Source organism: Oryctolagus cuniculus, chromosome 5 (assembly GCF_964237555.1).
Source record: "Oryctolagus cuniculus chromosome 5, mOryCun1.1, whole genome shotgun sequence".
In the NCBI taxonomy this organism is placed as follows: domain Eukaryota; kingdom Metazoa; phylum Chordata; class Mammalia; order Lagomorpha; family Leporidae; genus Oryctolagus; species Oryctolagus cuniculus.
The window spans coordinates 101,908,370-101,920,652 of record NC_091436.1 but is presented as its reverse complement, the minus strand read 5'-3'; the positions used below and the strand labels follow the sequence as shown (position 1 = coordinate 101,920,652).

Sequence of the window (12,283 nt, the reverse complement as noted above, 5' to 3'; positions counted from 1 at the left end):
GCTACAAATTACCTTAGACTCTTTATCTTCTCCCTTTGAGTTTAGCACCAGGGGTTACTCAGCTTCCTGCCAGGGCATTTTGTAGTCCTTTTTGACCAACCTAATAAGATTTTATTTTTATTTTTATTTATTTGACACAGATAGAGGGAGAGAGAGAGAGGTCTTCCATCCACTGGTTCACTCCCTAAATGGCTGCAACAGCTGGAGCTGAGCCAATCCAGAGCCAGGAGCTTTCTCTGGGTCTCCCACATGGGTGCAGGGGCCCAAGGGCTTGGGCCATCTTCCACTGCTTTCCCAGGCCATAGAAGAGAGCTGGATCGGAAGTGGAGCCACCAGGTCTCGAACCGGCGCCCATATGGGATGCTGGCACCACAGGCGGAGGATTAACCTACTACACCACAGTGCTAGCCCTGGGTTTTTTTAATTTAAACTTTCACAGAGTAGGAAAATAGCCAGTCTCCTATTTTCTTTTCTTTTTTTATTTGGAAGGCATAGTTAGAGACACACACAAAGATCTTCATTCACTGGTTCACTCCCTAAATGGTTGTAAACCTGAGTCTGGACCAGGCCAAAACCAGGAGCCAGGAACTCCATCCTTGTCTCCCATGTGGATGGCAGCATCTGAAGTACTTGGGCAATCTGCTGCTGCTTTCTCAGGTGCATTAACAGGGAGGTGGATCTGAAGTGGAGCTTCTGGGACTCAAACTGGTGCTTATTTGAGATGCTGGCATGGTAGAGTGCAGCTTAACCTGCTGCGCCACGGTGCCAGCCTCATATTTTCAGTGCACAATTTTGTGAGGGATCTAGGCTGTTTTCCGTGTCTTATGGTTTCTGCTCATAGATTTTTAAAAATTTTTTATTCAAAAACCCTTGTTAAGTTGTATTTCCATTTAACATATCCTATAAATGTGATTTTTATGTTTAAAAAGAGTACCCACAAATTTCTGTAAGGTGTGAACAAGTTCATATTTGTCTCAGACATACCCTCATAAAGTCCTGTTTCTGCCTTGGTTGGGCTAAAGCAGTTAGGTGCTCTATTTTTTCTCTAGCCTTATGGCGGTTCATATTCCCACTTCCCTTTCTTTTACACTTCCTGTTTTGATGATCTTGGTTTCTCCTTGACCTATTTTATGCTGAGAACATTAAGGGAATAATCTAGACTGATCTCTAACATTAGAAAAATCAGTATGTATCTGTCATGAATGTTCCAAGTTATTGTTATCAGTACAAGTATTTATGAGAATGGACAATTTTCTATAGTAAGACATTGATCTCTGTAGAATCTCAAACCTCCTAAGTGTCAAATGTCAGTAACATCTCTTATGTGGCCAAAATGCTGGAGCTCATCCAGCTCAGGTTAAGGTGCTAGGTGAATGGATACGAAGTTAACATGAGCTGTTATTTCCAAATAGCAAGGAAGAATGATGCTCTTCTCTAGTTTTCCATCAGTGGAATATCTTGGCCAACAATAAGGTTATTAAAGTAGTTTGTAGTATATCAAGAGGTGATCTATCAATGATGTGGTTAATATTGAACTTTATTAAGTTCAGAACACAGTTTAATTGAACCCACTCTGTACTTTATGGTAAATATTTCCTTTTCTTCACTTATCACCATTCTTAGAAGAGAACCATACAATTAAAATGCTTTTATATTGATAGCAGAAAAATGGAATTTAAAAATAGTTGTTGCAAAAAATTACATTTCATGAACTTTTGAAGACCCTTCATCTGTATGGATTTTTCATCTGTATGGATTTCAAAAATATTTTTGCACCAAAATGTACCATTGAATTCAATTTTCCAAGAACTTTTGGTATATTTCTATATATATGACACTAGCCTATTAGAAAAATATTTGTAATCTTATAATTTATAGCATACAATGAAAATTAATTTTAGATGTATATATTATAATCACTTGTTTGATATTCAGAAAGAATGTAGAGCCATTTAGGGTTTTAATACAGAATTCTTACAGCCATCATACAAAAATTTATGGGCTAATTTTAGAGTACTCTATTTTCTTAGTCCCAAAAGTTGAGACTAATTGGCTCATTTCATAATACCCAGATACAACAAGGATTGTTATTTAAAGTTGTGGTTATTAATTTGGGGGGACAAGAAATTGGATGTAGGATCTGAATAATATGATTGATATTTTATAGATAATGCTAAAATAAAGAACAAGTAGGAAACACAGGAGTTATTTGTGCTTTGTAAAGAAATATTTGTATGGTGGTCTGCTTTTTACCCTATGGCTTTGACTAACTTTCACATTAATGAAAAAATGTCCAACTGTAGCTAAAGAAAAAAAATGAATCATTTTAAACCAAGTTGTTTATGTGTTTCACAGATGAATCAGCAAATGGCTGGCATGAGTATCAGTAGTCCAAATCCTACACCTGGTTTTGGCCAGCCCCCGAACACAACAGCAGGATGGTCTGGAAGTTCATCGGGTCAGACTCTCAGCACACAACTGTGGAAATGAAAACTGTAATACGAGTTTCATCCAGAACTAACACCTGACATTCCTTGCTAAAACGCATCTAGTTCCTGTTTATTCATGTACATATATATATATTTTCTTTCTCCCCATTTGTTCATGTTAAGAATTACCTGATTGACTGTGTTGGTCTGTACTGATTAAATTTGGTGAAGAGCAGGATGAGAAACCATTTTATGTGAAGGGCAGCTTTGGTCACATTTCCCATGATTTAATTAACCACACTATATGAGAAGCTGCTCAGTCAACTTGCATAATCAGTTTTACTCTCAATAAAATTATAGCTCTAATGTTTGCATATAAGGGAAGTAGTTATCATGTTAGTAATACCTCTAACAGTATAAACCTTGCCCCTAAATTAGCCAGTAATCCTGTAGGAAGGTACTATATGATCAAATGTTTAATCATATAAATAGAATGTAAATGTATCACTGAGCACTGTTTTCTAGTGTATCAAAATTATTTTATTTCATCATTTCATGTCATTGTGCTGTTGTTATGATGTGCTTAACAGGGAACGTGGTTAGTGAAAGGAAGATAAACCTGGATGTTACTACAAAACAATTTAGTGACTGTTTAATTCAAATTTTATCTGCCTCTCTTGTAATTTGGATCTCTTTTTATGTACATAGTGCCAACAAAGATCTTTTCCTGCACTATATGCAAACAGGGTAACTAAAACAAAGCCACTTTCAGTCTTTGAAGGTATGTCCAGGTTTATGACAGTAATTGTGTTTACATTTTATGGTGCCTAGTATTGACAAAATGTTATTTCCCTATATTAAACAGATGAATCCATAGAACTTTTTATTTGTGGGTTTATTTCTTATGATGTAAACTGCCACCAGCCGTCCAAAAATTTCTTAATGTTACAGAGTCAGGAATTGGGAAGTTTAGTTGACAAAATACCTGTCATGTGTTTCTAAAATCTGTTCAGTTCTACCAGTTGTAAGAGCAAATGAGAAAACAAAAGATATACTCAGAATGATAGCTTGCATTTAGTCATTCAGCTGTACTGTACAGAAATCTTCCAATTAAACTAAGGAAAACATGCAGAACAAATGAAGACAATATACACACTTTGTACCATCCAATTAACATGTTAACTGACAAGCTCTGTTTAAACAGATGTCCATCAGATGACAATCAATCGGCTGTTGTACTGAAGTAACATGAATAATACCTGAATGCTTTTCAGCCTAAACTGCAAACATCCTCTTCCATATTCCGGGACTGGAAAGCTGCACCAGTTGCTTCTCCATCTTAGACCTCAATTTTCACTGTGTCCAGGCGGTACTTTGGCTCGTTGGCTAAATTAACCTTTTCTGTCCGGGTGTGCCACACAAGAACCTAAAGGGGATGGAAACATTTTGGGTAACCATGCTGTTAATGCTGACACTCAAGGTCAGGCAGCATAAGGAAAATGAATACCTTGGTGCAGTTATTTGCTTTAGGTTCCAGTTCTTCAACTGTTGTTATCTGTTTTAGAAAGTCAGATTCTTGCATCCCTGGTTGGGATCCACGACGTTTAAATACAGCTTTTGGATTGGACAAGATGACTTGAAGACTTACAGCAAATCCTTTGTGAAAGTTAAAAAAAAAAAAGACTTTATGGTATTGGTGTACTTCTTTTTCTATATGTTACATCAGAAGCAGTTTTTAAAATGCGGTGTGTCAAGTACTGGTTTACAAAGTTGAATATCATAATCTCAAAAGGGAGATTAAAATCATTACAATGTTGTAATTCAGTGTAACACAGGGCTGTGTAAAATTTGAAGTCAGTCTGTTAATAGTAATTTATAAAATTCCCTCTTTATTATGTCCCACCTTTTGGGTTCTGGGAATAATTCACAACTAAATGAAACTGAAAGGCCAGCCTTCCCTGAGCTGTCCTTGGAGCAGGGAGAGTACGTGCCCAGTTCTCCTGCCTGCTCTTTAATATCATTACATATGGCCTATCAAAGTTAGCACCACTCTAAGCTTGCTCTTTTGTATGTGCTTAGAAGATGGAGAAATAGGTAGAAAATGGTAATACCTTATTTATGGTAATGCCTTATAATTGGTTTCAATTTCTATTCTGGTAGAAAAGGCATGGGTGTGTGGAAGTCTATGCAGGAGACAGTGTATTACTTTTCATTAAAAATTAGTGTAAATTTCCTTTAATGGTTTGGTCATTTGAAAAATCATTACTATGTAGTGTATAGTTTAACAAATTCTGTGTTGAAAACTCAGCCCTTACAACATGCTAAAAGCCATCTCAGCAAGTAATTGTTCTGAAAATCTGAAAGTCTGTTCCTCTTTGCCCAGAGTTGAACCTGTGCAGACCAAGGCCCAGTAACATTTCATAGCAACTTTTGCCCTTCTCTTCATTACCTGGATTTATACTTCTTTTTGAAAAAGTACAGTTAGCAAAGTAAGTACTAAATGCCACCAGGCAATAATGGAGGAGCTATGAGAAAACCACAGCCACATTCTCATAGCCTCTCCAGATCAGTCTCATTCTCTGTACCAGGGTTGGGAAACATCTGGCCTACAGGCTGTGTGAGACTCATGAAATCAGTTGGTCTGGCCCTGCCAAAGCATCAACAGGTGGGACTGGAAATTCAATAAATCTAATGCAGACCAATTTTTAAGTTAATAATTTTGTATGTCCTGTGAATGATGCTACAAATATCCATACGAACCATAAAAAATATCCCCCCACCCCTTCTCTAAGACCCTGCTGCCTTTTGGGGAAACTTAACACTAAACTCCATACAAACACTGCTTGATCCAACTGGTGCTGAGTGAAGCACAACAAAGGAACGATCGTAAAATGATGGCCTCAGGACTCTCCCCGTGCTCTTCCCCAGTCCAGGAGGCAGGCAGTGCGATCCAGCAGAAGGACACTGATTTTGGAATTAGAAGCCTTTTGTTTTTGCCTATCCTTGCACTTAGAATACTGGCCAGGTCATTTAACTTTTCAGGGGCTGGGGGTGTTAGCCACCATTTATGGCTAGAAGTATACTGGTTGACAGGTAGAAGGCTTTTAAAAGATCTGGGTGGCAGAGCCAGGATACTTGCTTGTCACAATTCTGGCAACACAGCTGAAGCCTTCCTCAGGCACAGCTAGGACAGCACAAGACTTCTCAACAAAAAGCCAAAGGTTCAAGTTAATACATGATATGCCTTTTCTCAGATCAAATCAGATTTTAATGTTAAAAGATTTCTTTTAAAAATGTGCTTACACATAAGCTTCAGCTTTTTTATCTAAACAAGAGCGTGCCCTTCTCAACCACACTAAAACTGGTATATCCTTCACATGACTTCAAGGTACTCATTTTATTTGCCCTATCTTCATATTAAAAAAAAAAAAAACAGGATTCAAACTGTGCAGAAAGTAATTCTGAAACTGATAGGAAGCACTTTTGATCTGATTTCCCCTATGACGTTAAACAGGCATCAATCATGACTGCTGGAAGATTGAGATTGGGAGTATTGCTTTCCTTAACTGAGGAATAAATTTCTGGCTCTTACAGAGTTGCATGTCAAAATGCACAGTTTAAGTGAAGTTCACAGCAGTTGTGGAGCTGTGCCTTGTTTTGCTGAAAGGCCCCCTTTCCTAGCCTCCCTGGAGAGTGCTGTGCACCTGGCAGGACCAGAGCCTACAGACAGGTTTTAGTGCTCTCCAGTCTTCTTGACGAAATAGAATTGAGAATTTGAGGAAGCAAAGACAACTAATGGTATTAGCAGGGCAAAGTACCAGGGAAGAGAATTGAGCTCTGGTGAAAACTAAAGATAGCTACAGATCAACTGAGTTATGATCAGCAAATGAACCCTGGAATCAGGCAATGAACCACTGGAAAAGAGCAGGTGAATCAATTTTTGGTGTGTCCTCAGGGTGGGGAGTAGTTTACATTCTCAACAGAGTGAAGTTATCTAGTAATAATTAGGGATACCTGATAGCATACATGAAAGGTTATTGTGTCCATTGTGAGGTCAAATTAAGCCTAAAGGCTGAGTTGGTTTTGTCTGAGTGAAAGCAAGCTGGAAAGGACCACAGTGTTTCCCAGTAACTTAGTTGTGTCCCGCTACAAAGATAAAAGTATTTACTTATACATTTATATTTTTGCATATGCATACAATGTAAAACTCAGAATGCCTGAGACAAAAATTAACAGATATACAGAGAAGTAAGAATTAGGATACAGATGATAGAATTACAGAACCAAAGACATTAAATACAAGAAAGATTAAGCACAGTAAGTGGAAGATACAAAAATATACAGTCAGCTCAGTGATGAGAAATAGCCTGAGATGAAAAATATACTGGTGGGATTAACAGACATTGGAGAAGAAAAGATAGTGGACTTCAACATACAACATTAAAAACTATCGAAATAAGAAACAAAGATCAACATAAACCCCCCCCCACACACACACACACATGAGTTAACAGAAACAATGAGGGGCTGGAGTTGTGCAGCAGGTTAAACCACCACTTCTGATGCTGGCATCCAATACTGGAGCACTGGTTTGAGTCCCAGCTGCTCCATTTCTAATCCAACTCCCTGCAAATGTGCCTAGGAAAGCAGAGGCAGATAGCCCAAGTACTTGCAGCCCTGCCATCCACATAGGAGACCCAGGTGGAGTTAGGGGCTCCTGGTTCCAGCCTGTACCAGCTAGCTAGTATGGCCATTTAGGGAGTGAACCAGCAGATGAAGATAAAGCATGCTCTCTCTGCCTGTCAAACGTCTTTAAGAAAAAAAAAAATGAAAGGAAAAAATACTTGAAGATAAAACAATCAAAAAATACCCAGATTTTAAAAGTTGGGATATATAAGCCTTGAAGAACACTATCAACCAACTTGACTGACAATTTATAGAGGTCGGCAGTATGGCGTAGCAGGTAAAGCTACCACCTGCAGTGCCAGCATCCCATATAGGCACCAGTTCAAGCCCTGACTGCTCCACTTCCAATCCAGCTCTCTGCTATGGCCTGGGAAAGCAGTGGAAGATGACCCAAGTCCTTGGGCCCCTGCACCTGCATGGGAGACCTGGAAGAAGCTCCTGGCTTCGGATCCACACAGCTCCAGCCATTGTGGCCAATGGGATTGAACCAGTGGATGGAAGGCCTCTCTCTCTCCCTCTCTCCCTCTCCTCTCTTTGTGTAACTGACTTTCAAATAAATAAATAAATCTTCTTTTAAAAAATGACAATTTATAGAACAACCCAGCCAACTATAGCAGAATACCATCTTTTCGGGTGCAAATGGAACATAATCAAGATAAACCACAGTTTGGGCTGTAACTCAAGTCTCAAGTTTAAAAGAACTCAGACTGTACAAAGTACGTTCTGTGACCATAATGGAATTAAAATAGAAATAGCAATATAAGAATAGCTGGAACAGCTCTCAAATATTAGGAAACTAAGCAATTATAAATAAAGTGTTCATAGAAGCAATCCAAAGGAAAATGAGAAAGTGCATAACTAAAAAGAGAAATTTGTGAGATGCATCTAAAACAGTGATTGAATTGAAAAAAAAAAATCTTAACACAGGAAAGGAATGAGACCTGGAAGAAGCTCCTGGCTCCTATCTTTGGCCTGTCCCAGCTCTGGTTGTTGGGGGCCACTTGGGAAGTGAACGCAAATAAACTTGAAAGGCAGAGTTAACAGAAGGAGAGGGGAGAGAGACAGAAGTCTGTCTGCTAGTTACCACCCCCTCCCACCAATGGCCAATAAATAAATCTTTAACAAAAAAATCTCAACAGATGGAGTAAATGCATGTAACAAATTCCAACCTGTAGTCATGACTAAAAGTACCTCTGCAAATTTAGAGGTGAACTTTCTTAACTTGATGAAGGCCAGTTCTAAAACCATCATGGTGCAGCGGGTTAAGCCACCACTTGGGATACGGCCGGCATCCCATATTACAGTGCCAGTTCAAATCTACTGTACTTCTAATCCAGTTTCCTAATAACCTGCTTGAGAGGCAGCAGATAATGGCACAAGTACCTGGGCTTCTGCCACCCACATGAAGACCTGAATGGAGTTCCAGGCTCTTCCTGGCTCAGTCTTGGCTATTGAGTGAATTTAGGGAGTGAACTAGCAGATGGAAGATACCTCCCCACTCTGTGTATGTATATGTGTGCACACACATGTGTGCACTTTCAACTTAGGATAATAAACATTAGAAGAAATTCTATTGCTATATTCTGCTTAATGGGAAAGACGTGTTAAAGTCCTTTAAATTGGAATGAGATGAGGATGACTGCTCTTTGATTTTATTCAGCAGTGCAAGCCATTAAAATAAGGAAGTGAGGGTGGAATGGGACAGGAATGAGCACATATTCCGAACCTCCTTCCAGTTAGTAGCATCAACAGTGCTCACTGGTTCCTTCTAATGTATCAGTATCAATTTAAGTTCCTTCATGAACTTGGCCCATTCATAATTCTCTCACTACACATGATCTAATTTCAAAGACTTACAAATAAAAACCATTTCCAATTTCTAAAGAATTGACTTTTGGGAACAATACCACTATAGTCTGGTCACAAGAAAGATGGCAGTAGCTTTTCCTCTGGAATCATCACTCTGGCTAGTTGTATGGAATATTGGGCTCTTGACGCAGTCTTAACATTGCCAATAGGTATCAGACAATTTCAAAACTTTCTAACCACTTTAAACAGTAAGAAAAAGACTTCAACTTCCAAAATACACACACACACACACACACACACACACTCTACAGTCATGAAACTTGCTAGTGAAAGATACTTGTATGTGTGGTACCTCGTCTCTTTTCTAAGGCCCCTGAGGTAACATCTCTCTTCAGAGCAAAGCATACACTGCCTTATTGTAACATTGTGTATTTCAATCTTAATTGCCCAGCCTCCACCAGTGAGATACAATTCATGTAAAGTTTAGTATATATATTTAAATACATTAGATCTAAAGGGTACAACTAAGTGATTTTTATTTTATTTAGCATATGCCTAACTTTTGGCATCATTTTTTTGAAAAGATTATTCTTTTCCCATTGAATGATCTTAACACACTTGTTAAAGTCAAGTGACCGGGGCCAGCACTGTGAAGATGGCTCAAGTGCTTGGGCCCTTTCACCCATGTTTCAGACTCAGATGAAGTTCCTGGCTTAGGACTGGCCCAGCTCCGGATGTTGTGGCCATTTGAGGAGTGACCCAGCAGATGGAAGATCTGTCTTTCCCTCTCTTTGCCTTTCAAATAAGTAGATAACTTTGAAAAAAAATTCAACTAACCATAAATATGAGGGATTATTTTTGAACTGTCAATTATTTTTCATTAATCTATATGTTTATCTTGTCAGTACCACATTTTCTATTACAGTGGATCACAGTAAGTTTTTAAATGGAGAATTAAGTCCTCAAACTTTTTCCATTTTTTTTTGTTTTTTAAAGATTTTATTTATTTATTTGAGAGGTAGAGTTACAGTGAGAGGGAGAAACAGAGAGAAAAGTCTTCTGTCTGCTGGTTCACTCCCCAAATGGCCACAATGGCCAAAGCTACACCAATCCGAAGCCAGGAGCCAGACACTTCTTCCTGGTCTCCCATGTGGGTTCAGGGGCCCAAGGACTTGGGCCATCTTCCACTGCTTTCCCAGGCCACAGCAGAGAACTGGATTGGAAGAGGAGCAGCTGGGACTAGAGCTGGTGCCCATATGGGGTGCCAGCAACACAGGTGGAGGATTAAACTACTGCACCAGGATAACAGGTCATAGAAGTTACTGAAAGTGAGGAAAAGAGAATGGATTAGAAGGCCTTTTTAGTGAAATAATTACATAAAACTTCCCTAATTTGGAGAAAGAAAGGAATGTCTAAGCATAAGAAGCACATAGAACTCCTTATAGACATGACCAAAAAAGATGTTCACCACGACACATTGTAGTCAAACTTCCCACAATAAAACACAAAGAAAATATTCTATGTGCACAAGAGAAATGCCAGATTACTTTCAGAGGATCTCCAAATTAGACTTACAGCTGACTTCTCATCAGAAACCCTACAGGCTAGGAGAAAATGGCATGATATATTCCAAATCTTAAGGGAAAAAAAAAACCTGTGAACCCAGAATACTGTGCCCTGCAGAGCTCTTAATTTATGAAAGAAGGTGAAAAAAAAGACCTTTCATAACAAACAGAAATTGAAAGAATTTGTCACTACCTGTCCAACCTTGCAAAAGATGCTTAAAGATGTGCTGCACACAGAAACATGGTCATCAATATGAAAGAAGGTGAAGGCAGAAAATCTCCCAGTAAGAGTACAAAGAAAATCCAAACAATAGGAGTATTTATGGAAAAAATATCAATAGTCACCTTGAATGTAAATGGCCTCAACTAAAAGATACAGACTGGCTGAATGGATTAAAAACAAAAGCCACCTATTTGCTGCCTACAAGAAATACATTTCACCAACGAAGATACACAGACTGAAATTGAAAGGATGGAGAAAGATATTCCATGCTAACAGAAAACAAAAAGTTCCAGTATAGTCATCCTAGTATCAGAAAAAAATAGACTTTAACATAAAAACTGTTACAAGAGACAAAGAAGAGCAGTACATAATGATTAAGGGATCAATTCAACAGGAAGATGTGACAATAATAAACATAGCACCTAGTTATAGGGCACCTGGTTATTTAAAAGAAATGTTAATGGAGCTAAAGGGAGACATAGACTCCAATACAACAGTGATGAGGGACTTAAATACCTCACTTGCAGCAATGGACAGATCAACCAGGCAGGATGCAAAGAAAGAACAGTTAATCAACACTATAGACCAAATGTACATAATGGATATCTACAGAACCATTCATCCTATAGTTGCAGAATACACATTCTCACCAGTTCATGAAACTTTCTCTAGGATAGACCACATGCCCGGCTATAAAGCAAGTCTCAGAAAATTCAAAAAAATTGAAATCATACCATGCATCCTCTCTAACCACAATGGAATCAAGCTGGAAATCAGCGACTCAAGAATCTCTAGAACTTATGCAAACACTTGGAGACTGAACAACATGCTCCTGAATGAACAGTGGGTCATAGAAGAAATCAAAGAGATATAAAAATCTTCTGGAAATGAATGAAGATGACAACACAACATATCAAAACCTACAGGATACAATAAAATCAGTGTTAAGAGGAAACTTTATAGCAATTGGTGCCTACATCAAGAAATTGGAAAGGCACCAAATAAATGAGCTATCAATTCATCTCAAGGATCTAGAAAAACAACAGCAAACCAAACCCAAAATTAGTAGGAGAAAAGAAATAATTAAAATTGGAGAATAAACAAAATTGAAACAAATAAAATACAAAAGATCAGTGAAGCAAAGAGCTGGCTTTTTGAAAACATAAAATTGATATACCATTGGCCCAACTAACCAAAAAAAGAGGGAGAAGACCCAAATCAATAAAATTAGAGATGAAAAAGGAAATGTAACAACAGGTACCACAGAAATAAAAAGAATCATCAGAAATTACTACCAAGAGCCACATGTCAACAAATTGGGAAATCTAGAAGACATGGATAAATTCCTGGACACATACAACCCTTCCTGAGCCATGAAGACATAGAAAACTAAACAGACCAATAACCACAGGGGCTGTACCTTTCTTTATTTTATTTGAAAGGCAGCGTTACAGAGAGAGAAGGTGAAACAGAGAGAAAGATATTTTCCATCTACCGGTTCATTCCCCAAATTGCCTCAACGGTCATGGCAGGACCAGACCAAAGCAAGGAGCTTCATCTGGGGTTCCCAC

The 12,283-nt window shown here is 38.4% G+C and overlaps 2 protein-coding genes across 7 annotated transcripts in view; one reads left to right on the top strand and one right to left on the bottom strand.

Moving 5' to 3' along the window:
- Positions 1–3,308, top strand: part of SMAP1 (small ArfGAP 1) — a 187,459-nt gene extending 184,151 nt beyond the window's left edge. For all 6 annotated transcript variants that reach the window (XM_008263098.4, XM_008263099.4, XM_002714530.5 and 3 more), the window contains one exon: positions 2,356–3,308. In XM_008263098.4, the coding sequence (XP_008261320.3) occupies positions 2,356–2,490 (135 nt within the window). In that variant the 3' untranslated portion in view covers positions 2,491–3,308. The remainder of the gene's footprint in view (positions 1–2,355) is intronic.
- Positions 3,309–3,585: 277 nt separating this feature from the next.
- B3GAT2 (beta-1,3-glucuronyltransferase 2) overlaps positions 3,586–12,283 on the bottom strand; it is a 97,390-nt gene continuing 88,692 nt past the window's right edge. The window contains exons 3-4 of the mRNA XM_002714531.5: positions 3,937–4,085; positions 3,586–3,855 (exon numbers count right to left, since the gene is read on the bottom strand). Coding sequence (XP_002714577.1) covers positions 3,769–3,855; positions 3,937–4,085 — 236 coding nt within the window. The 3' untranslated portion in view covers positions 3,586–3,768. The remainder of the gene's footprint in view (positions 3,856–3,936; positions 4,086–12,283) is intronic.